General features: G+C 34.8%; 1 protein-coding gene across 6 annotated transcripts in view; it reads left to right on the top strand.

Moving 5' to 3' along the window:
* SHPRH (SNF2 histone linker PHD RING helicase) overlaps positions 1-24,331 on the top strand; it is an 86,185-nt gene that overhangs the window by 39,487 nt on the left and 22,367 nt on the right. For all 6 annotated transcript variants that reach the window (XM_032873118.1, XM_032873120.1, XM_032873123.1 and 3 more), the window contains 11 exons: positions 626-714; positions 2,325-2,417; positions 4,554-4,661; positions 5,628-5,770; positions 9,045-9,218; positions 9,538-9,600; positions 10,495-10,720; positions 12,479-12,622; positions 13,977-14,078; positions 20,253-20,324; positions 23,490-23,678. In XM_032873118.1, coding sequence (XP_032729009.1) covers positions 626-714; positions 2,325-2,417; positions 4,554-4,661; positions 5,628-5,770; positions 9,045-9,218; positions 9,538-9,600; positions 10,495-10,720; positions 12,479-12,622; positions 13,977-14,078; positions 20,253-20,324; positions 23,490-23,678 — 1,403 coding nt within the window. The remainder of the gene's footprint in view (positions 1-625; positions 715-2,324; positions 2,418-4,553; positions 4,662-5,627; positions 5,771-9,044; positions 9,219-9,537; positions 9,601-10,494; positions 10,721-12,478; positions 12,623-13,976; positions 14,079-20,252; positions 20,325-23,489; positions 23,679-24,331) is intronic.

Raw genomic sequence — 24,331 nt, 5'->3', positions numbered from 1 at the left:
TAGTGCCATCAAGTGGCAAAGAATGGGTATTTCTAAATTTGGCTTAAGCTTATAAACTTAATGAATATGCCTATTTTTATGTGTTTCCCAGAAGGCATGTATTTTTTAAGTAAAAATTTTTTAAAAGATAGAGTGAATAGTTCAAATTCAACTGTTTATATTATAGTTTAGTCATTTACCATCTTTTATAAGTATGATAGTTATGAAAAGAGAATATTATTTATCTGAGAATTATGTGTAGGTTGATCATAGTGTTTTGCATATTTATTTATAAAATTGTTCTTCATTTCAAACATCAAAATGACCACTAATTGGCACCCTTTAACATCAGTAAGAGGAAAGTCATCTAAAAAGAGTTTATTCAGTTTGTTTTTCAGTATAAGATTAAAGCGTGAGTATATCTGATTTGTGTTCTATGCTATGGAATTAGCAAATGGAGTTAATCATCAGCTTTTTTACTGGTGCAGTCATATTAATACAAGTCAGATTCCTTTTCTTTTAAAAATAGTGGGGTATAATCATTGTTATATTTTACAGTAGACATTTCTAGGTAATAGATTACAAGATCACATTGGGAGCTAAATATATGGCTTTCTTTTGCTTTAAATACATTTTAATTCTTCAGGTGAGTACGCCTTGGCAGCAGAGCTGTACAGGGAAGTGTTGCGTTCATCTGAGGAACACAAAGGAAAACTCAAAACGGATTCACTCCAGGTAAGTGAGTGCTAAACAATTTCAGGTATATAGTCTATTTATTTTTTACAAAATAATTTTTCATGATGATCTTCTCATTTAATTTTTGGAAGTCTCTTAGGAAAATCTGGATATTTGAATTATAACATTTATTTTAAGTACTGAATCTCTTTTCTTTCTTAGTCCTGTCCAGTGGATCATATACACAAGGCTCTGTAGCTAAATGGTAAATAAAGACCACTTTTATTAATCTTCCTAAGTTTAGGCTTGAGTCCTTTAGAACTTCTTTATCATACACAATCAAGACCTTGGGACCCACATGTTCACATGTGCCTCAGCGAGTATTAGTAGGAATGTTTGGGGGAAAGAGAAGAAAATTAAATACAAGCCTATTTACATTCTGTATGGGTGAGGACTACAGAAGTCAGGCCTTCAGTCTTAAGCAAATGTGTTTGCCTCATGGAAGAAAGCAGAAGTAGAAATGTGACAGGCTCCTGGAAAAAAGAAGCAGAAGTAGAAAGTGGGCGAGAAGACAGCTAAGTCCAGTATGCCTGAGTCCGGAAGTGAAGAGTAAGCAGTCAGCCTGTTTCTTCCTTTGGGTTTTAATAATCCTGTGTACTGTAAACCATGGCCCACTGAATGTTTGGTTCTGTTCAGTCAGATTAGCTACTCTATTGGGTAGCTATTTGGGGGATAAAATATATACGGGGATAGAAAGAGGTGTTCTCCACAGTGTGTTCCACCACCGTGTTCAGGAAGCAACAGAAGTCCTCTTCCACAAGCACACATGGAGAAGAGGAGCGGAGTTTCTACTACTTTGTTTCCATAGTGTCATTTACAGGTTCATTGAAATCCATAGCCAGACAGAGTAAACCTTTATAGTCTCAAACCACTAGCAGCAAATCGGATCTTACCAGAACTCTCTTCCTGATTATCCTTTAGCCCTTAGCTGTCTTCCCAGGTAAAGAGTCAAGTTAACAGATGGAAATTACTTATTTCTCCTCACAACCCTTGACTCCAGAGGAAGCCTCTAAATCAGCTGCAGATTCAGTATCATAGTGAGAAGCCTGGTTTATCCCAAATAGATGCAGTTATCTCCTTTTTCCTAAACCATCTTTACCTCTAGCTTCTCCCCTTTTCAGCAGTTAAGTTCAACAGATCCAGGTCATAGCTGTTTTCCGATGTATTTTATTGTCCTTATTTTTATCATAATTGCTAGGTTTATGCAGACTCATTTCCCAGGAGAGGAATCAGTCAAGTCTGGGCAGTCTTTCTACTTCAGTAGACTTACTTGGCATAATCATAGTTCCCTATATAGACAATAGCACATATACTAGAAGAAATATACCTATATTATACATTCAGCTAAATGCATAGACATATTTCATAATGTTTTTTAAGACTGTATTTTAATTGAAGAGAGTTTATGCCATCATGAATTAAGACCTTTACTATGAAACTGGTTTTGGTTTTCTCTGAGGAGGTGGTGCTCAAATTGTGTTAGAGGAAAAGTTTTCAATGATCTGATCTTGTCGTGGTGTTAGTATTCTGTATGCCATATTAATAGTAGATTCTTCCTTTAGAATTCACTGCATTGGCTCTCAAAATTACTGCCTTTTGTGTGTTTGTAGAGACTTCATGCTACCCATAACTTGATGGAACTGTTGGTAGCCAAACACCCAGGAATACCTCCTACCTTACGAGATGGCAGACTTGAGGAAGAGGTAATTATTTTTTTATTCTGTCTGTAAAGGAATTTTTTTTTTTTTTTTTTTTTTTTTTTTCAGATTTTGTCCCTCATATCGTTAATATTTCCTAGGGCATTCAGCATCTAAATGAAAGTAATTGTATGTTTTCCTGCTGCTTTTATTTTCCAAATTTTGCTTTGGTGATTTTGGAGAGGAGAGAATTGCAGTACTCCATGTTATTTTGCTTCTCTTGTGATCTACTTGCAGTTACACGGTAACTGCTTTTATAGATATGGCTGTTGGTAGCCAGCAGCACATAGAAAAAAAAAGGAAGGAACACATAGAAAAAGAAAGGAAGAAAGAACTTGTTGATCTCATCAAAAGATGTGGTTTAGTAAAAATAAAACATTTTGTGCTTCCTCCACCTTTTTATGTATTGCTGAAATAAACTCGTTGTGTTGGTGGTATTTCATAGGTCCTCTCAAAGAAGTTCGTCCTGCAGTGAGTCTTTCCTCATTGGAAAGGATGGTGTAAATCATTTCACTGTAAATAGTTAATGAGCATATTGTGCTAATTCCGCCATGGATTTTTGCCTTTTTAAAAGTCAGAGATGACGAAACTAAAATCAAGAGAATAGTAGATATGTTTGAAGTGAATTTAACCTGTAAGTGGGACCTTTTTTATTTTAATTAAGATACAAAGTGAGATTGTATAAGTATGTACAGCCCTTTCTTTTTTTTTCCTTTTTTTTTTTTTAAAGATTTTATTTATTTATTTGACAGACAGAGATCACAAGTAGGCAGAGAGGCAGGCAGAGAGAGAGGAGGAAGCAGGCTCCCCACTGAGCAGAGAGCCCGATGCGGGGCTCGATTCCAGGACCCTGGGATCACGACCTGAGCTGAAGGCAGAGGCTTAACCCACTGAGCCACCCAGGCGCCCCTGTACAGCCCTTTCTTAATGTTAGATGACAGTCTAAGTATTGGAGGGGTTTTTTTATACCTTTTAAAAAGATTTTATTTATTTATTTGACAGAGAGAGATACAGAGAGAGAGAGAGAACACCAGCAGGGGGAGTGGGAGAGGGAGAAGCAGGCTTCCCACTGAGCAGGGAGCCTGACGTGGAGCTCGATCCCAGGACCCTGGGATTATGACCTGAGCCTAAGGCAGATGGTTAACAACTGAGCCATGCAGGTGCCCCTAAGTATTGGAGATTTTTAAGTGAAATCTCATTCCCATGGCAGGCATCTAATCTTACATAAAATCAGTCACTTGTTTAAATGCCTTCAGCAACAGGAAATTCTGGGAGACTGTCCAGTCTATTAGTAGATAGCTCTAATGACCAAATAATTATAGCCAATGAATTTTAATGAAAATTAATCGGAAGGTTGTGACAGGAAAAGGAAAAATGCATCATGGGAGAAGGGAAAGAAAAAATGTCACACTGGGTGGATAGATTTCCAAGGAGGACCGCATTATCATTTTTGTCTCTCAAAGAATATGAAACCACAGATCCAAGAAATCATCTACTTCAGCCACCACATTTGCAAATACAGTAACAGAAGCCTAGAGAAGTAAAATGGCTAGTCCAAAGAGATGTAGCTGTTCTGTTGAACCTCATGAAATTGCAATTTTTGTAAGTCCAAAGATCTAGAGTTGGCAATTTCATGTGGGTCAACCTGTCTCTAAGTGGAGGGGTTAGAATTTCCTGTTCAGGAGTCTTTCTGGTTTTCCTCCCACTATCCCATGTCCACAATACCTATGTTACTATGTACTCTCGAGTATTATTTCCAAACTGAAGTAATTCCAAATAGTTGTAATAACTAAATAAGACAAATTCTAAAAGATGCTTTGCCTCATGCTTTGAAATAATGATATTCTTCTCATTCCCCCCCTTTTTTTAAATTAAAAAATTAGATAGAAATTTAGGAAGCAGACCCTTGGGATTTCTTAAATTTTGTTACTTAACAAGTAAGTGTGGTCTCTTTAATACCTGTCTTGGGAATTTCTAGCTTGGCTCTCATGTTCTTGACAGTATCCTTATGGAACTCTGTGCTTAAACTGTGTTAAGTAGCTTTACCTATCTAAAATATACCACATTATTCTTACAACATTATAGTGAATTATGTTCTAGGCCTAGAATGAAAGTTGACATCTCTTTCCTTTTTCACCACAGGCCAAACAGCTGCGAGAGCATTATATGAGCAAGTGTAACACAGAAGTCGCTGAAGCCCAGCAGGCTCTGCAGCCCGTGCAGCAGACCATACGGGAGCTCCAGAGGAAGGTACACCCCCAGAACGACTTTTCTTACCTGTCTGTCTCCATATAGCATTTTGGATTTTGTCTTGGTTTGGAGGAAAACTTGAACTTTCTTACTCATCTTGGGATTCATAGCACCTACGAGGGTGTCTGTCCAGTAATAAAAAATGTATGTGCTGTTCACAGCATTTGTTAACTGAATGAACAGATGTATAGATAAATCACCTATTTGGAAGTTGTTCTCTTTTTTTTAAGCTATGATGGGTTTTCTCTAATCTTGTATAGACAATAAGTTGTCTTTTGAAGAAAGTAAAGACTTCTGTAACCTCCTTTTGATCTTAGATATGTATGTTTCCAAAATCTTCTCTTTAAAGATATTAGAACATTAGAAACACGGTATTTTTTTTATGGGGTACGTGCTTTTTGTCATTTCTAAAATTTCTCTTTTATGAAATCAATAGCAAGCCTAAAGAGGAGGCTACCATAGAACACACTGCCTTTTTTATTTTAACCAGTTACTCCACACTTTATTCTTCGTAATTCATTATTTAGTATTCAGGCATATAATTTTGCTAGTAATCGTAGAGTATTATTGAGTAGATTCTAGTCCAATTAGTTGAAGATTATCAGGATGTCTTTATTATGCTGAGAAAGATCTCTCACCTTTTCAAATATAAACAGTGAATACTGAGTTTTCATTTTGGTAATGTATTTTTTTAGCACAACTGTGTTACACAAATATGTATATAGTAAATTCTCATTCATCCACAGTAGTCAGGCAACAGGTATTCTCTTTAATTATGTATGCAAAACTTATACGCACCCATTCTATATAGAGTGTGTCTCCCCCACTTGTGTCCCCCACTGTTATAATTCCCTCGAGACTAGCATTTATTGCTTCCTTTGACTTTCACAACATCTTTCCCAGTGATGGAAAAACATAGTGAGCACTGAAAAAACATGAATTGATGAGCTGTTGTCCTTTTTACAGATTTATTCTAATTCTCCTTGGTGGCTGAATGTAATCCACAGAGCAATAGAATTTGCTATTGATGAGGAGCTTGTTCAGCGAGTGCGAAATGAAATAACAAGCAACTACAAGCAACAAATTGGCAAGCTTTCTATGTCAGAGAAGTAAGAAAGTAGTACAAAATAGGATAACTTTATGAGTAATGACCCCAAATATTCAGATTATTTGATGTTAAGAGGTACAGTTAACTGTCAGAACATATTGTGGTTATGAACATCTGGATTTTACATATTGTTAAAAATACATTTCAAACAAACATTAGGTATCTATAAGTCTGAAAGAAGAAAACTGTGTTTCTTCTGTGTATTAGTCATTTTTAAACAGTTTGTTTTTAGTGTTTTTTTAATCTGCTTAAAGATAAAATATTTATTTTATCTTTGTTGGATACACCAAAGCCAACTGTAAGCAAAGTCTTAAAGTAGACTTTGTTTTCGGAGAAAGTTGTCCTTGAGGTAAGACATTTATGCTTCCACTGTGTAATTCACCCCTAACGAGCTAAGCATCATAGCACAACAGTGGCCCAGGTTTTATGTTGTAGAGTTACCTTCTCTTTCCCCCATATTTCTTTCTTCTCATCAACCCTCATCATTCTTAAGGGTCTTTGTAGGTAAGTTGGATTATTGCTCCTTATTGTATAAATGGTGAATAATTCTTCCCAAAGACCAAACTTATTCTTTATAAAAAGTACCCGCAGTTATTTAACCCAAAGGAATGTCAGTCTAATGTGGGAACTGGAGGTATTGTGGCAGGACTATTGATTCCAGGAAGGGGACAGAGGGACGGTTTTTATTGCTTCTCAGATCACATCCCAGTATAAGATCTTGGATTAATGTTGATTTTCAGTGAAAAATTCAACATAAGAATATCTTTAAAATATTTTAGTGTTTTATTCTTTCAAAAGACTTTCTGAATGTCTGCTAAAACCTTAAAAAGATGTGCTAGATTTTCCATGTGTCATTGCTAATTTAGATACATAGTCATCATGTTTTCACCATACAACTTGACAGGCTTCATGTCTGAGGTATATGGAGTACATTATACTCTTGAGTGCACTTCCTTTTTCTCTTGTTTAACCCAAGAGTCACCATTCCAGGATAAGTCGTCATTTAAGTCATGATTCATTTTATCCAGTTTTAAAGCTAAATAGTGATGTGTTCTGTCAGCATTGTGGAATCTGCTGATAAGAAAAACTTAAAGTTATTTTGAAGTTGTTTTTCTTAAATCACATAGAAACTACTTAAAAGTTGCAAATTCTTATATAGGAGAACATAGTCCCTAATAAAAGTCTGGGGGTCCCAGCGTTATGAAAGGACAAATAGGTAATATAAAAGAAGTCATTCATTACACATATTTTTCTTAGAAACATTAGACATAAATAGAAAGTAACAAACACTTATAAAATAAATTATTTTTAAATGTATAACTTACCACCTAGGAGAGTTAATTTTTTTTTTATTGCATATACATTCGAAGATCATTTTAATACTGCTACTGTGTTTTTCAGTGAGATCCATATCTCAGAAGCCAAATTATTCATGTTTGCTTCTTACCAATTCTTAGGAAAAGAAAACCTTAGTTTTCCTTAGGTTAAGAGCACAGGTAGATTCCCAAGTCAGAGCGTGTGTTCATATCCCAGCTCCACCACTTAACTAGTTCTGTAACCTTGGGAAAGTTAGATAAGCTCTGTGCCTTAGTTTCCTTATCTATAAAACAACACAGCATTGTTGTGGGGATTAGTAAATTAATGTCTGCGAAGTGCTTGTGTACTTAGGATAGTGCCTACCAGTAACATGTAATTATATGTTCTTTTTCCTTTAAAGGACCTGCAAGAGAGAATATTGATAAGATGGTTAAATGCTATCTATGATAATTTTTTAGCCCCTTGCCTAATTTGCTAATAATATTGAATAATACTGATGTGAATAATATTGATACCTGACCTAATTGTGTTTGTGTATCCCCATGCAAATTGTCTTAGAAATTACTGAGCAGCTGTTCTGTGTCTATTACATATTTTTTTAAAGATATGATCTAATTCTTACCTTTTAAAAATTAGCTTAATGAGTAGACAAACCCATGACAGTCTGAGAAATGTAAGTATGTATAAACACTTGAACATGACAACATACTAAAATGAATGATATTTTCAAAGAACCTTATGTAAAGAAAGAAACAGATTAGTGAAAAATACTGGAAAGCTTTTAGGAAGGAGAGCAGACTCTTCTGAATGATTTAGAAAAATGGGTGTATGACATTTTAGGAAGGAGAAGGGATATACTCTTAAAAAGCTAACAAATCCCATTTGTATTTTGTATTTCTCATTTTCTAATTCCTTATTAATCTAGATTTTCTTTCTCATTTCATACACCCATTCATGTACATCTGTACATTTCTTTCCTTGGCACATTTCACTCAGTTTATTAAAAGAGTTAAAAGCGTATTGTGTTTGAGGGACATCTGGGTGGCTCAGTTGGTTAAGTGCCTGCCTTCAGCCTAGGTCATGATCTCAGGGTCAAGCTCCCCATCAGGCTCCCAGGGAGCCTGCTTCTCCTTCTCCCTCTGCCTGCCACCCACTTCACTCCACCCCACCCCCACTTGTGCACACACTCACGGGTTCTCTCTCAGATAAATGAGTAAAATCCTTAAAAAAAAAAAAAAAAAAAAAAGTATTGTTTTTGGGTTTAACTCCTAGCTCCACTACATTATAGCTTTGTAGCTTTTATTTTAATTCATTAAGCTTCATCCATAACATGAGCACACTAGTATCTGTTGAGATTATGCAGGAAAAGAGCTTGGCAGAGTATCTGGCATCATATAATAAATGCTTAATAAAATGTATATACATGTAAGTAATATATATGTATTATAAAATATATGTGATATATATATGTACACATGTCATAAATATGCATGCATTTATAAACTCTTTGAAGCAAGCAGTATAACTGTTGGGTATTTTTCTTCTTTCTTCTCAATTTTTCTCTTTATTTTTCATTCAGCGGTTGCCTCTCCATATAAGGCAAAGATTTCAGAAGGGACATTTGTAGTCAGTCAGCAGTAAAAAAGAAACAGTATGGCAGTCTTGTTCTTTCAAAAGATACTGAGACAGAGACAGATTTTGTAGACTTTGTGTCAATTCCTGAGGACACACTAACAAAATTTTGATGTCTTTTGTAGTAAATAACCCAATGTTATTATACCTTGTCTGCCAGTAGACTGAGCGTACTATACAACTAAGGTAAATTCACTCAAGGTAGGCTAGGTAAAATGTTGCACAATTTCTTGAATATTTTATTTGGCAACCATTTTCTGGATTTGAGGAAATTGACCTACTCTTCTTTTCTTTGTGTCTTGTGTGATGCTGGTGATGGGAATTAGGTTCCATGACTGCAGAGGTCTTCAGTTCTTACTTACAACACAAATGGAGGAGCTAAATAAATTCCAGAAGCTAGTAAGAGAATCTGTAAAAAGCCTGGAGGGGCCTCCATCTCGTAATGTTATTGAATCAGCTACAATCTGCCACCTCCGACCAACCAGACTTCCTCTCAACTGGTAGGTAATAAGACCAGACATGCAAAGAAATGGAGTCAGTTCCATTCAGCTAGATGTCTTCTGAGAGAAGAAACAGTGACTCATCTAATAAAAGTTTTTTCATTTAAATTCAAACAGAAGTGGAAGGAAATATACTACTAATCTAACTTGTAAAAAACTCTTCAAGGACCACGTACTGAAAACTGTGTATTTTTTTTTTCCTTAAATGGCATGTGTGCTGTAAAGAAAAAATGAAGTGTAAAATACTAAGTCTTTTGTAGAAATTAGCCAATTGCTAGTTATGTTTGTAAATATTTCTCTGGTCATTTTTCTTTTTCAGCTGTGTCTTTTGTAAGGCTGATGAATTGTTCACAGAGTATGAATCAAAGCTGTTTTCCCACACGTGAGTTCTCTGATTGATTACCATCAGGAGAATGAAATGTTTACAAGACTTGGTGTTTTGATTTATAAGACTGTGTATTTTCCTCACAGTAACCCTCCTGTGTTTTTTCTTTAATTACATGAGTTCAGTGAATTTTAGCATGTGATCATTTAACATGTTCAGTTTCGCTTACACAGAAGTTACCCCCGGATGCTCATGTCCTTTAGTAATACGTTAGGAAGGGACATTTTAGGGGACTGACAAACTTTCAAGTCTGACACATTTCAGCTCGAATCCCTGCCCACTCTTGTGGGCAGATTGCCTCCGTAAATCTCAGTATCCTCATTCATGAAATGACAAACCAGTACTTACCTCATTGAATTTTTTATGAATATTAAATTTTAAAATGCACATAATTGCTTAGCAAAGTGTGTGATACATAGTAAGAGTTCTGTAAAAGGTTAGCTTTCATTAATATATTGGAAGTTACCATCCTGTGTCAAGCAGTGAGTGCATAATAGCTATGGTATTAGCAAAATTATTCCTGTTTTACAAACAAATTGAGAAAAGGCAAAGTTCTGATTGCCTTGAAAAAAAGAGATTGATGGTGTCCTTTGAGATCATCCAGTGTTTTTGTTTTGTTTTGCTTTTGCATGGGTGGTAGTGGTGGTAAGTTTGTGTTTTGTATTATGATAATTCTCAGACCTAGATTTTAGCATAAAAATTTATAGCCATTTTTTATTATGTCAGATTGCTGTCAAGATACTGGACAAATTTATAATGCCTCCAGCATTTTTAGAATTGCTATGGTCTTCCAAAGACTTGTTTCTCTATTGACTCTGCCAATAGGACTTTCACAATGCTTATTAACCCACTGACAGTAGTTCCTGTTGTTTTGTTCTTACATGTTTTCAGCGTCAAAGGCCAGACTGCAATATTTGAGGAGATGATAGAAGATGAAGAAGGGCTGGTGGATGATCGAATACCCACCACTAGCCGGGGTCTGTGGGCAGTAAGTGAGACAGAGCGATCTATGAAAGCATTGCTGTCATTTGCAAAGTCACACAGATTTGATGTTGAATTCATTGATGAAGGAAGTACTTCAATGGACCTTTTTGAAGCATGGAAAAAAGAATATAAGGTACAGCATTTCAATATTTTTTTCCAACATTAAATTTTTCTTTTCTATATTAATTTTAATTACTACTCCTCTTTGCTCTTTTCAGAGTTTTTAAAAATCTGCTTTAGAGTCTTGAGGTATCATAATTTCTGTTTCCCTAAAATGTAATGATTTTAATGAAAAATAATAAATATAATAATGCTGAACAAATAATGAACTTCTGTATATTAAATTACTAAAAAGTCATTATTAAAATGAAATTGGTATGAAGCCTTTTATTTAGCTGTGAAAGTGTTTCCTTCTATTCTTAGCTTGATCTTACACTGCAATTCTGTGAAATTAGAGTTTTGTTTGTTTTTGTTGTGTTTTGTTTTGCTTTGCTTTTGCTCTGTGAATAACAACCAAACATCAATAACTTTGAAGATTAGAGAACATGGTAAATATTTCTCAACCTACAAGGCTGGAAACCATTGCAGTTAATAAAGTAGAGTGTAGCCCTTTATATTTATATTTTGATAATTTTATCATATCACAACTTTGTACTTGATTGAGATGCCAAAATTCATTAATTTTGAATTATTCTTTATATTTGAATTTGTTATCCATTATCCTATTTTACAGGTGAGATGGGTGAGGAAATGAAAGAACTGTTTTATTTATAATATTATAATTCCATTTATATCTTTTTTTAAAAGTCCGAAGTTCTTTTAAAGCCAGATAAAAATTTCTATCCAGAAAAAGGAAATAAGCTATTGGTAATATTGTCTCATATGTTTGATAAATTGGGGAATAATACTTCTATAGTTGAAATCATTGATTCATAATAATTTTTTTCTTCTCACATTATTATACTAAATGCAAATGCATATTAACACATAATTACAGCAAGCAATTGGAAGACAGTGCTATATACAGTGTCCAGTTGCCCCTGCATTTTACCTCTGGGCTTATTTTGATGATATACTATGTCTTAGAGGATTGCCTATCATGCAGTTTTCTCAGATCTTTGTGAATTTTTTTTCTTTTTAACTTGCAGATGGAACTCTAATATACCAATGCAAATTAATAAGCTACCGTTACACGCATCAGTCAGGGTCTACCTCAGAGCATAATGTTAGTGAAGAAAGCATATCAAAGATTTTATACTGACTGATAAAATTTCCATAAATTTTAGAAACGTGTATAACCAAATCATTAAGAATATGTAGATTAGTATGACTCAAATGAAAAGTACAGAATAAGTCCAATTCAGAGTAGTGGTTAGTCCACTGTAGGGGCTTAAAGGAAGAATGTGCGAGGAAAGAGGGATGCAGTTGATCCAGAAACAGAGACTTTCCAAGGCATTGGTATTGTCCTCTTTCTTAAATTGGATGTTGAGTACTCAGTTGTATATTTTAGTATTCTCATTATCATATATATTATTTTGAAAATATAAAATATTTTATAATGAAAAATATTTCTTAAAGAAACAAAGCAGAGATTCCGCCAGGCTAATATTGACATATAAAGATCTGTGATCCCACCAAATTTCTTTGGGTGTTCTGTTCCTAGGATTCTAAAGGTTAAATATTCTGTAGTGGCCTGTGGAGGTTATTCAGTCATACAACCTCATCCTAAAAAATGGCCCAAAAATTACTTGTGTCTTAGACACTTAAAGAAAAAAATATGTATATCTTAGACCTCACTGAAGACTTTTGATCATGGCATTTTTTGGTGGTTTTAACCAGTTTTAATTTTGTGCATTAATTACCACTGTTTTTGTGTTTTCTGTTTTCCTAGTTGCTTCATGAGTATTGGATGGCTCTGAGGAATCGTGTATCTGCTATTGATGAACTTGCAATGGCTACAGAACGATTAAGAGTACGTCATCCTAAGGAGCCAAAGCCCAATCCACCTGTTCTTCATATCATTGAACCACATGAGGTAATTTGCAAGTAAATCAAAAAAAAGAACACAGCCAATAGATGTCACAAAAATCCAAAGTCCATAGAAGAGTCAGGACAGTGATCTCTTCCATAAGAATGTACTTAATCTCTGTTCTTAGTCTGACTCATATAAAAGTGTTTGGTTTTATAGGTCAAAATGGACAAGAAGGAACAATGTTGTATTTAATACATGCATAGAATTCACTGGGTTCATTTGTTCTCTTCAGATCGCGTATTCGTGTGTTTCTGAGCACCTTCTGTAGGCCAAAATCTAAAGGGGGTCTCAGTCAGTTGTTAGACATATCTCCTTCTTATCTCAGTTTTTTCAAAGGAAAAGTGCAAAAGAAAAGTTTTTGATTGTTCTTACCTTCCTTAAGAACAATCAAAAACTTTACTTTTGCAGTTTTCCTTTGCTACTAATGAACTGGTATTGATAGCTTATCTTCTAATAAATCCCTCTTTATATCCCAGGATTAAAAAATGACTCTCCCAACCTTTTATCTCCCATACTAAAATATAATTTCCTTTATAGTTGTATTCGTTGTATGTGGGTTGGGATTGTTTTGTTTTGTTTTCTTTAAATAAGCTGCACGGGGGCTTGAATTCATGACCCCTAGATCAAGACCTGATTTGAGATCAAGAATCTGACACTTAACAAAGACTGAGCCACTCAGATGCCCCTAAGTGTTTTAACTTTTAAGTCTTTCCCTTCCTATAAAGCTTGGAAACTTTACCTTAGAAAAATTTAAAAATACTCGTTTTATACTATCTGAGCTTTTAAAATATGAATTAATCAGTAGTTTTTTCCTCTGTAACCAAATTTCTTACTTTCATAATCTTATTTTCATAATGGTCTGTCTACTGTTTTCTTCTGTTTTCATCATTGTCTGTCTGCTAGGAAGGGGTATGGGTGTAGCTGTGAATGTCATGTGAAGGGAGAGTTCTCCCTGGGTTTCATAAAGCACTTTGACCAAAGCAGCAGATCTTTTAAGTTTTTCTCTATCCCATAGATATATTACTGAAAAATGGTACATAAATAGAATTCAGGTTGATTTTTAACCAATTTCAAGTGTTTTGCAGAAACTTCCTATTTAAAAGAATTTTGTATTGAATTTTGTCTTCTGTAGAGCTGTGTGTGTGTGTGTGTGTGTGTGTGTGTGTGTGTGTTATTTCCTTTTAAAATATCTACTATCCATTTTGCAAATTCAAGTTTTCACTTGTCAATGGATTTTCTAAAAATAGGACACACTAACTTAAGTGTGTCCTATTTTTATTAAACCCATTGACATGTTTAATATAATTTTATCATCTTTCTAAGAGAGAATAAAAAGTTGTGTTGTTTTGCTTTTTAGGTAGAACAAAATCGCATAAAACTACTAAATGATAAAGCTGTTGCTACTTCACAGCTTCAGAAAAAACTTGGGCAGCTTCTTTACCTAACAAACTTGGAGAAGGTATTGTGTTTAAAGATGCTACTTTTTCCCATGCTGTATATCCACAAACCTTTGTGACTCCTTCCATTTAATGTTAGTCATGTAATTAATGATACAGGGTTTTCTTTAATCTTTTGTTTGTGTTAATTATATCAGTCAGAACACTAGTCATATCTATAGTAACTACATAGATCACAACAGGTGATACCTATAGAATATTTAAGTTACACAGATTATGTAAAGGGTGTGCACTCTAGAGTATAAAACCGTTTAAACAGACTGTCATTCAAAGCCTTGAATAGTGGAAGTATAACAACCTTTGGGCAAAAAATGCATAATCTATATATACTTATACGTGCATTCATTAATACATATATGGTTTTTTTTTTAATTTGTTATTTGGAACTATAAAATGTTTGGAAGGCTACTAAATCACAAGACGTAATGACAAATTACTGTAATTCAAACCACATTTTCTGAGTTGTGATCAATGTAGTTCCATCTTATTGCAAGGATAAATGGCTGTTGGCCGTACCTTACCAGAAAGAGATATAATAGATTTTTGGATAGAACAAATGAAGGAAAGCAGTAGACTAGAGTTGGTCCTGAAAATGGATACAAAAATACATTTAAGTGAATCAATAAATCCCAGTGATGATAAAATGAGAAGTTGGACATTCATTATAAGTAAAATACCATGGTAGTTGAGAAGATGGTCTTGGGACCTAGGCAGTTCAGGTTTGGATCTTGACACCACTCTTTCCTACATATGGGACTTTACTCAAGTTATTTACCTCTCTTTGCCTCATCTGTAAAATAAGAATAACAGCATTACCTTGTAGGGCTCTCTTGAGGACTGTATGAATTATATATGAAGTGCTAGAGCTGTTCTTGACTTACTATGCACTTTCTAGGTCTTTGCTATTAGTATCCTATTGTTACTGATATTACTGTGATGACTACTAGTATTATCCTGGCAGGAGGAAAAGATGTGGGGGAACTTTTTTTTTTTTAGAACTTATTTATTTGAGAGAGAGAGCGAACAATCTCATTGCAGGGGGGGCAGAGGGAGAAGGAGAGAGAGAATCTCAAGCAGACTCCGTGCTAAGTACAAGCCCCGCCACCTCACAGCCCAATATCATGACCTGAGCTGAAATCAACAGTATGACACTTAGCTGACTGAGCCACCCAAGTGCCCCTAGATGGGGAAAACTTTTAAAAGTCAGTCTCACAAAATTCTAGCATTAGAGAAGTAACGTTTGAAAAAACTTTTTGATATTCCTGAATGTGAGTTTTTTAAATGTTAGATTTCTGTACTTTAAATGTGAAAGTCAAAACTAAGAGATAGTTAATTGTTAGTTACAGGATACAAATGGATATCCTGTATTTGTTGAATCATTTTTAAAAAAATTAAAATTCTAAGGATATATAATCTGCCTAGAAGATCAAATTCAGCTAATAATAAAAGAAAAAATACTATGAAGAAGAACCATATTAAGCTGATACCATTTCCTGCCAACAAATAGGCAGAGATTTTTAAAATAACACTCCACAGAAGTGAAGGGGCAGTGAATAGATATTTCATGTATTACCAATAAGAATAAATTTATATAGCCCTTTCCTAAAAATACTTTAACATGTATTAACAATTTTAGAGAATTCATATCCTTTAACTCAGTAATTCTTAGAACTTTTTCCTGAGTATTCTAAGTAAATAGAAATTTTGAGAGAGAATTAGATTAAAAGATAGTTACTGCATTCTTGTTTGTAATAATAATAAACTAAAAGACTAAGTGTCCAAAAAAAGTTCAATATTTACATATAAAGTCATGGATTATTGTTACAATGAAATTATGATATAAATATTGTAAATGGTGTCTTCAGGAAATAAATGAGATAAGAGAATGCTCATGTTAGAAAGTTGAGAGAAAAAAATAAATAAAATTTAAAAAATAAAATTATAAATGGAGTATAATCCCAATTTTATATGACTGTTAGGTTGAATAAAAAATAAGTGAAACAAATTTTTACATTTTCTGGCAGTCAGCAGATACTTACTGAGCACCTGAGATGTATATGCATTATAGTGGGAGCTTGAGATAGACAGACTTGGTCCTTGGCCTCAAGGAACTTAACTGATCATTTAAAATAATAGAATGGCATACATTCAAGAGTTCTGAAGAAATTTAAAGATGAACATGTTATATTATTGATCAGCAATTTTCAGTGTCCGGTAACAAAAAACTGGTCAATTTCCAGTAAGATTTCAAAGCATAAGGAAGGTCTCCCAGTAAACATATTGAATCACTGTTATACCTGAAATTAATGTTATGTGTCCATTATATCTCAGTTTAAAAAAATAAGTTCTTCAGAAGAAATTTTCTGAATACTAAGCAACCACATGAGATCTTTCTTTGTCTGGGTACTGCTACTTCTGTATGGGAATAGCAGTGATGTCTTACCATTACCTTATTAACATCTGTTTTTAAAGTCAGTGGAGTCTTGTGGAAGCAAAAATGTTGAGGTGAAATGACATTCCAGGGAAGGAAGAGCTCTTTCTAGGTGAGCTGAGATTGCTGGCCATTGTCTTGCCAGAAAACATTTGCAGTATCTGGATACAGGCTGAGATTAAGGTCAGTATTGCAGAGGGACTCAAACAGGAGAAAGAGAACTCAGAACTTTTGATGGCCAGGTGAGCTAGTATTACATTTTGGAATTTGGAGGAGCTTCAGATGCATGACAAACTCTCCTCATTTGCTAAGTGATAGGGTTGCATGACGGCTGGGCCTGAACTAGAAATATAGAGTGAAATCTTGGTTTCAACAGTACTTCAGAGACAGTTCTCCCCAAGAGAGCAAGGGTCCAACAACAAACACATAACAGGTCTTACCCTTGAGACATTTGAAACCATGGTGGCTTTATTTTAAACTTAAAACCCATTCCCAGAACCAGCTCAGTTTTTTACTAGATTGAGGTAATCAGTGACTCACCCCTCAACCTAACTGCCTACCGGGGTAGGAATAATCCTCTGTGAAAGAAAATAACATCTAATTTTGTCTGTGTGTTTTTTCATATAAACAAACTAAGAAATGTAGCATACAGTAAGAAATTATAAGAAATGTGCAAGGCAGGAAAATGTGACCAGTAATTAAAAGGGAAAAAAATGAACAGTTGAAGCAGATCTATAAATAATCCAGATTGTGAACATAGCAGGAAAGGTCTTTAAAGCAATTATGATTTATACATCAAAGAGAGGAAAGGCTGGCCAACATAGATAGAATGAATTGGAATGTATACCATAGAATCAGATGGACATTTTGGAAAGGTAGATACTGGATTTTGTATCTAAAGTTAAAAACTGGTTGGATGGTGACTAGACACAGAAAATGACAGAAGTAGTGAATTCAAGTATGGTTCAATACAAATAACCAGTTTGAAGAAGCATATAAATAAAAATAAAGAACAGGATATAGTGAGAGAGATGTGGGACACAGCCATATGATTGAAATATATGTAATTGAAGTTCCAGGAGAAAAAGAGGCATATGGTACCAGAGCAACTTGAAGAGATAAGGGCTGAGAGTTTTCCAAAACTGAGGAAAGATAATATCTTATAGGTTCAAGAAGCTCAGGGAACCCCTAACAGAATAAAAATAAAATTTTTCAAAACACCTATGAATATCATAAACTGTGAGAATCCAAAAGTCTTGAAAATATATTTTAAGCAACTAGAATTGGGACCAAATCTGGTGACTGTATACCTTCTCCTTATTGACTACACAGAGAAACTGTTTGCTGCTTTAACACTTTAAAGATGGCATTCCACTGTTACCAGGTTTCAGTAGCTTTATGCTGTGTAACCAGGTAACAGTGGAACAACATCTTTAAAATGCTGTATTTAAAAGTGAAATTAAGATGTATTTACGTTATGGAACTTCAAAGAATTCCTTCCCAGTAGACTCACACTATAACAAATATTAAAGGAGCTTCTTTGGACCAAAGGGACGTTATCCCAGGTTGAAGAATAGAACTACAGGGAAGAATGCAGGACAAGAGAAAGCTTAAGTATGTAGGTAAATAAAAAGATCACTGACTGTGTAAAGCAGGAGCGCTGATGTTTGTGTAGTAGGATATACAACATACCCAGAACTGAAATACATAACAGTAACTTAGGAAGAAGGTAAGCAGAGGCAAACTATTACAAAATTCTTCCATATGTCAGACAAATGGACAGAAAATATCGGTAAGGTTATCTAACATTTGAACACTGAACAGCCATGACCAAATTGACATAGCGGCTACAAAATACACTCTTCTTAGGGGTACGTGGAACATTTACCCAAATAGACCTTGTGCTAGTTAAAAGAGCAACTCTTAAAATTTGTAAAAGATGAAAATTGTACAAGATTATGTTTCCTGACAAAAGGAATTAAGTTAGAAATCAATATGGAAGTATAACCAAATGTTCAGAAATTAACAACACACTCCTGAATAACCCGTGAGTTAAAGAAATCATACCAGAAATTAGAAAATGTTCTGAAGTGAACAAAAATAAAAATCATGGGACAATGTGTAGCTAAGGTGTGCTTAGAGGAAATTTAAAATTTTAAATCAGGGATCTGAAAATACTATGCATGGGACAAATCCAGCTCACTGCCTGTTTTGTAATTATAGTAAAGTTTTGTTGGAAACTAGCCACACTCATTCCTTAAAATATTGTTTATGGCTGCTTTTGTGCTACATTAGCTGAGTTGAGTAGTTGCAACCAAAATTATATGGCCACAAAGCCAACCTGGCCCTTTATGGAAAAATAGTAATCCTCGCTTTAAGTAAATTTTAAAAGAAGAGATGATGTAAATTATGAAAAATTGTTTACAAAATGCTACATAATACCCCTTGTTGTATGTGCCCATGGATGATTTCCCACACTGACTCTGGGTTTGGTCACATGACCTGCTTTTGGCCTGTGACAGAAGCACACAGATTTGAGTAGTACATGCACATTGAAGTTTGCCAATCTTGTTGCTCTTTGGAACTTTGAGTCATTGTGAGGCAGCCCAGATTACCTGTCTTCAGGAGCAGAAATCTCCTCTTAGCCCTTTCTCTGGACCAGCTTATCTGCTAACTGCTAGACGTCAACATGAGGCCATAATAGACCACCCAGCCCCACACAACTCAGCCCACCCCCAGATTACTCAGTTGACCTGTAGAATCATGAGAAACTCCTGTTTGTTTTAGCCACTAAGACTTTAGGTGGTTTGTTATGTTATCTGATACAAATCAATAATAGAAGAAAATAATTCAACTTTAAAAAAAAAAATCCTTGTATTTTCATTAATGGAATTGTTTTGAACCATAGAGTTGCTGAATCCATGCACAATTTACCTTTTTTTTTTTTCCCCACTAAACAAAAGTCAAGAGATAATGAAAAAGTTGTTTAGAATGTTTAACTATTTGGTTAATGAAACCAAAGACTTAAAACTTCAGTGATCTGAGTCTAAATTACTTTCCTTCAGGTCTTCCTCGGTATTAAAAACTGTCCATTTGGTAACTTTCTTGAAGCTCAAAAATTTTTGAGATAGTTTTAGAGATTTTGAAGAGAACTGTTATACTTCAATATAATTTTTAGGCAAAATGGGTATTTCTGCTTTCTAGTTATTTGTTTTGCCTTAATGAGATAACAAAAGAATATGGAGAAGAAACTAGCATTAATAAGGAGATTTGTAAATAAATGCTGCCCCTTCCCAAGTTTGTAATCGCCTGCCCATGAAATGTACAGAATAAATATTGTCTGTATATTTTTTGAGGAGCATTTATTTCAGAATTCCAAATTATATTTTTTAAAATAATACATTATTTCTTTATAACAAAAGCTAGCTTGAATGTAAAATTTTGAGAATTTACCTGTTATTCACAGTTTGCTTTTCACTTTGCCTTTTACAGTAGTCATAAGTATTAGTAATATAGTACCTTTAATAAACTGTAAGGAAAGTTATTTGCATTTTTTATTTGTTCCGTGAATGTTATTTGTTAATCCTGGGAATATTAGCATTAAGTAATACATTAGTAAGTCATCTTAATTATCAAGTTTATTTAAATAGCAGTTGCCAGTATTTACTTTTATAAATGAGTTATAAAATGCATATCAGGTTTTAAAATGCAACTAATCTCTTTTTTAAATTATTTTTTTGAACAGTCTCAAGATAAAACATCAGGAGGCATTAATCCAGAACCTTGTCCAATCTGTGCTCGGCAGCTGGGAAAACAGGTGAAATAATAAATAGCATGTGCATTTATAAAACACTTTATACCTTTCAAAGGTGTAATATTTTTATATATATATATATATATGTAACACCTATATATATATATATTACACCTACACTATTACTCCTAAGAGAGCTATTTTGTATACATATATATACTAAGCTTCTCACCTAACCTTTGGTCCTATTTTTAAGGTGGAGGTCATTTTGGCCTTGGACATAAAATTGTCATGAGAGAAAAAGAGAGCTTTTATATGTATATAAAATAGCTCTCTTTTTCTCTCATGACAATTTTATGTCCAAGGCCAAAATGACCTCCACCTTAAAAATAGGACCAAAGGTTAGGTGAGAAGCTTAGTGCCACATGTTTAAACCGTGTTCCTCCTTAAGTGATAGGTGAAAAGGTATTTCTAGAATAACCCCACATTTTTCACTGAAGATGCATAGTTTTGCATATTTTTTCCAGTCACAAGATCAAGTCTAAGTAATTTGACTTTGTCAGTTTAATATGTTTATTTGGTAATTGTACAGAAATATAATAGATCATACATTTACTTAAGAAGTTATTACAAAGGTATAGTAACATAGGTCTTATTTGGGATTATTAATATTTAAAAATTAGACTTTAAAGTGTAAGTAATATCTATCCTAGTGAAATTTAGATGTGATTTTTTTACAAGGCCATTGTAATAGAATAAATCTTTCTAAGATTGGTGTACAAATTTCTATAAACTTAATGGTACCATATTAGTTCTCCTGAAAGAGATTCTTTATCCTACCAACTGTGATTTTTAAAACTACAAATTTCTACTTTGTATGATAAATCATATATAATATCAGAGTATTAATTGCTCCTCAAAATTTGAAGTGAGTAAAAGTGTTCTTGGCTGCCTTTTTCTATGGAACCAAGAGTAAAAAGTTAAATATATGAGCTCCACATTCTGACCAGCAATAATCAGACAAAAAGTACCTTTTGGTCTCCACAATTTATGAAGAAAATGCGATTATAAAGGATATTTTATTGATAATAAATCTTAAATGCACCAATATTACTTTGGAGACCAAGCAGAATAGTAATGTACAGATGCTGCTGATTTCTGAGAAAAATCACTAGTAAAAATATGATAAAAGTCATGATAAAAATGGAAAGGATCAAAAGGTAAGTAGTGCCTTTTTTACTTTTAGTTTCAATGAGATTCACACAACTGGGTGAATCAGAAATTTTAATTTATGTCTTAAACATTTCCAGTTTTTAAAGCTCTTTCATATACATAATTTCATTTAATTTTAGTATAACCCATATTTCCTTCACTTAGGAGAACATACTGGAATACAATAAAAGTAACAATACTTTTCTTTTTGAATTCTGTTCCTCACCACAATCTGTAGGAACTCTAGATCGTTTTTATCTTCCCAGTTCTCCTCTTCCCCTCCTAACGTAGAGGATCAATCAGAGATAACTCATAAACTGGCTAACACCCCTGGAGGCATTGCCATTTGTCTGGTCTTCTGTGTGGGCTGCTTCAGTCAACCTCCACTCACTCCCAAGGCTCTGGAGCCAAGTGTGTGATTTCTCCTGAATTGCAGGTGCAGATGGACTTTCAGCTTGTCCACTCTGAGCTCTCATGAGCCACAAAAGTTCTCTCAAGTAGAGGAAGTGCCCCTCATCCCTACTGGCACTGAAGGTACACAGGGTACAGAATACTGCTGTGTTTACAAAAATCCTAGTGAGGGGCACATGGGTGGCTCTGTCAGTTAAGCAACGGACTCTTGGTTTCAGCTCAGGTTAGGATCTCAGGGTCATGGGATCCAGCTTAGCCCGGAGTCTGCTTGGGACTCTCTCCCTCTCCTCCTGCCGCTCCCCCTTCTCTAAAATAGATAAATATTTAAAAAAAGAAAATAGCTAGTGAAACAGCTCTTTAATTTTAATGCAGCCTCAGCTCCTGATAATAGACACGAGAGAGCAGATGCACAGCTAGACAACAGCATGAACAGCTTCAACTAGTAAAACCCCAAAAGCCCCTCCCCCTTCTCAGAAATTATTTTCAAACCAAGTTTATAGATCTCATTTTTCTCCTTCCTTAGTAGGAGTTCTTTTCTAAGGGACTTCTTAGTCTATCCTGCAAAAGCACCCCAGATGGGCCCAGCCATGCTTCTTTCTGTGCGTATGCATACATTTCTGAATGCTAGAAAAACACAGCCTAGTGCTTAGAACCTAGTCATTCGTAATACCACTCAATTTTTGTTGTTGTTGTTTACCAGGTGAAAAAGTTAAATAATTTGCGTAAGATGCCATAGCTTTTAGAACTGACCCCTCACCTAAAACTGGTGCTCTTCTGCACCCCTCATTGCCAATATCAGGGAGTCTCCGTGGTATCCTCCAAGAGTCAGAGCTGTTGTACTTTTCTTGAAGTAGGACAAAGGGGTTTTCAAAAATGTCTTTTTATGTATTTTTTTTAAATAAATCTAGAACCGCTTTTAAATCTGAGATACTAGCCCATCTCATTTTCTATATAATAAATACTGTAATATGTAAAGATATAAATCCATTTAATGAGTTATATAGAATATATTGAGGATGATATCTCCAAATTAATGTTCTCAGTCCCTCTACTGTATCTGCTATTGCAGTGCTAAAGGAGTAGTTTACATTTTTCCTAAATACTGAAATGAGAACACCAACTTCTTACAAAATAATGGTGGCTAACTGTTAAGCTCACAGAGTGAGTAGAACTAAAGACTGAAAGTGTATTCTGGTTGAACTAAAAAACAGGTAATTTTGAAGTACAACTTAGCTTTTATGACTTACAGAGTGTTAACATCATAAAATATTCAGGAAGTGAAATTATGCTCCCTTATCCTCCTTTTAATATATTTATAGATTAGAAGGCATCTTTTTTTTTTTTTAAGATTTGTTTATTTATTTATTTATTTGACAGAGAGAGAGAGAGAGAGATCACAGTAGGCAGAGAGGCAGGCAGAGAGAGGGTGAGGGGAAGCAGGCTCCCCACTGAGCAGAGAGTCCGATGCGGGACTCGATCCCAGGACCCTGAGATCATGACCTGAGCAGAAGGCAGAGGCTTAACCCACTGAGCCACCCAGGTGCCCCTAGAAGGCATCTTCGATAGTGCCTCAGTGAGGTATGTTCTGTGTGTTTTCTTTTTCAGTGGGCAGTACTGACCTGTGGACACTGTTTCTGTAACGAGTGCATTTCAATTATTATTGAGCAGTACAGCGTGGGGTCTCATAGAAGCTCCATTAAGTGTGCCATCTGCCGCCAGACCACATCTCACAAAGAAATCTCTTATGTCTTCACCTCTGAGAAAGCCAACCAGGAAGAAGATATCCCTGTGAAGGTAAAGTAGGTTAAGAACATGTGGAAGCATAGAGCAATGTAGTAGCAGTCAGTATCTGATAGTGAGACCATCAAAATCAGAACAAGGCCGGCACAGCGAATATGTAGAAACCACTCTCTCTCTCTGTACGAACACTGCCTGAAAGCCTCAGCTTTACCATCTACGCTTTCTATGTGGGAGGAAAGCAAGAAGGCTTTTTCAAACATGGCTGGCCATCGTCAGGTCCACTGTGGCAGAAAAGTAACATCTTAGAATTTCAGTTCTCCATCATCTTTGTTGGTATTTCTGTCTACTACAAATAGAGCTCTGGTTAAATTAGCGATTTACTTAGAGAAAGTTTCTTCCTCATTCTCTCATTCGCCCTAGATAGCAGGGAAAAGGGATAGGCCCAACCTAATTGGAGGGAAAAGCAGTAGTGATGGTGGTTTTGATTAGGTCAGTGGTACTGGAGGTAGAAAAAACTGGTTATAGTCATGAGATATTCGAAGGTTGATTAGTAAGATAGAATGCTGGAGGGATTGATTGCAATTTTGTAAGAGACCCCCTGGTTTCTGAAGTGAAAAATCAGATGGATAATAGTACAGTTACTGATAGAAGGTATTTGGAAGAGGAGTACATTTAAACATACTGGGTTTGAAATGCGTAGGACAAGC

The sequence above is a fragment of the Lontra canadensis genome, unplaced genomic scaffold, assembly GCF_010015895.1.
Source record: "Lontra canadensis isolate GAN:19392208 unplaced genomic scaffold, GSC_riverotter_1.0 scaffold47, whole genome shotgun sequence".
Classification (NCBI taxonomy): Eukaryota; Metazoa; Chordata; class Mammalia; order Carnivora; family Mustelidae; genus Lontra; species Lontra canadensis.
This window is presented reverse-complemented; position numbering and strand designations above follow the sequence as displayed.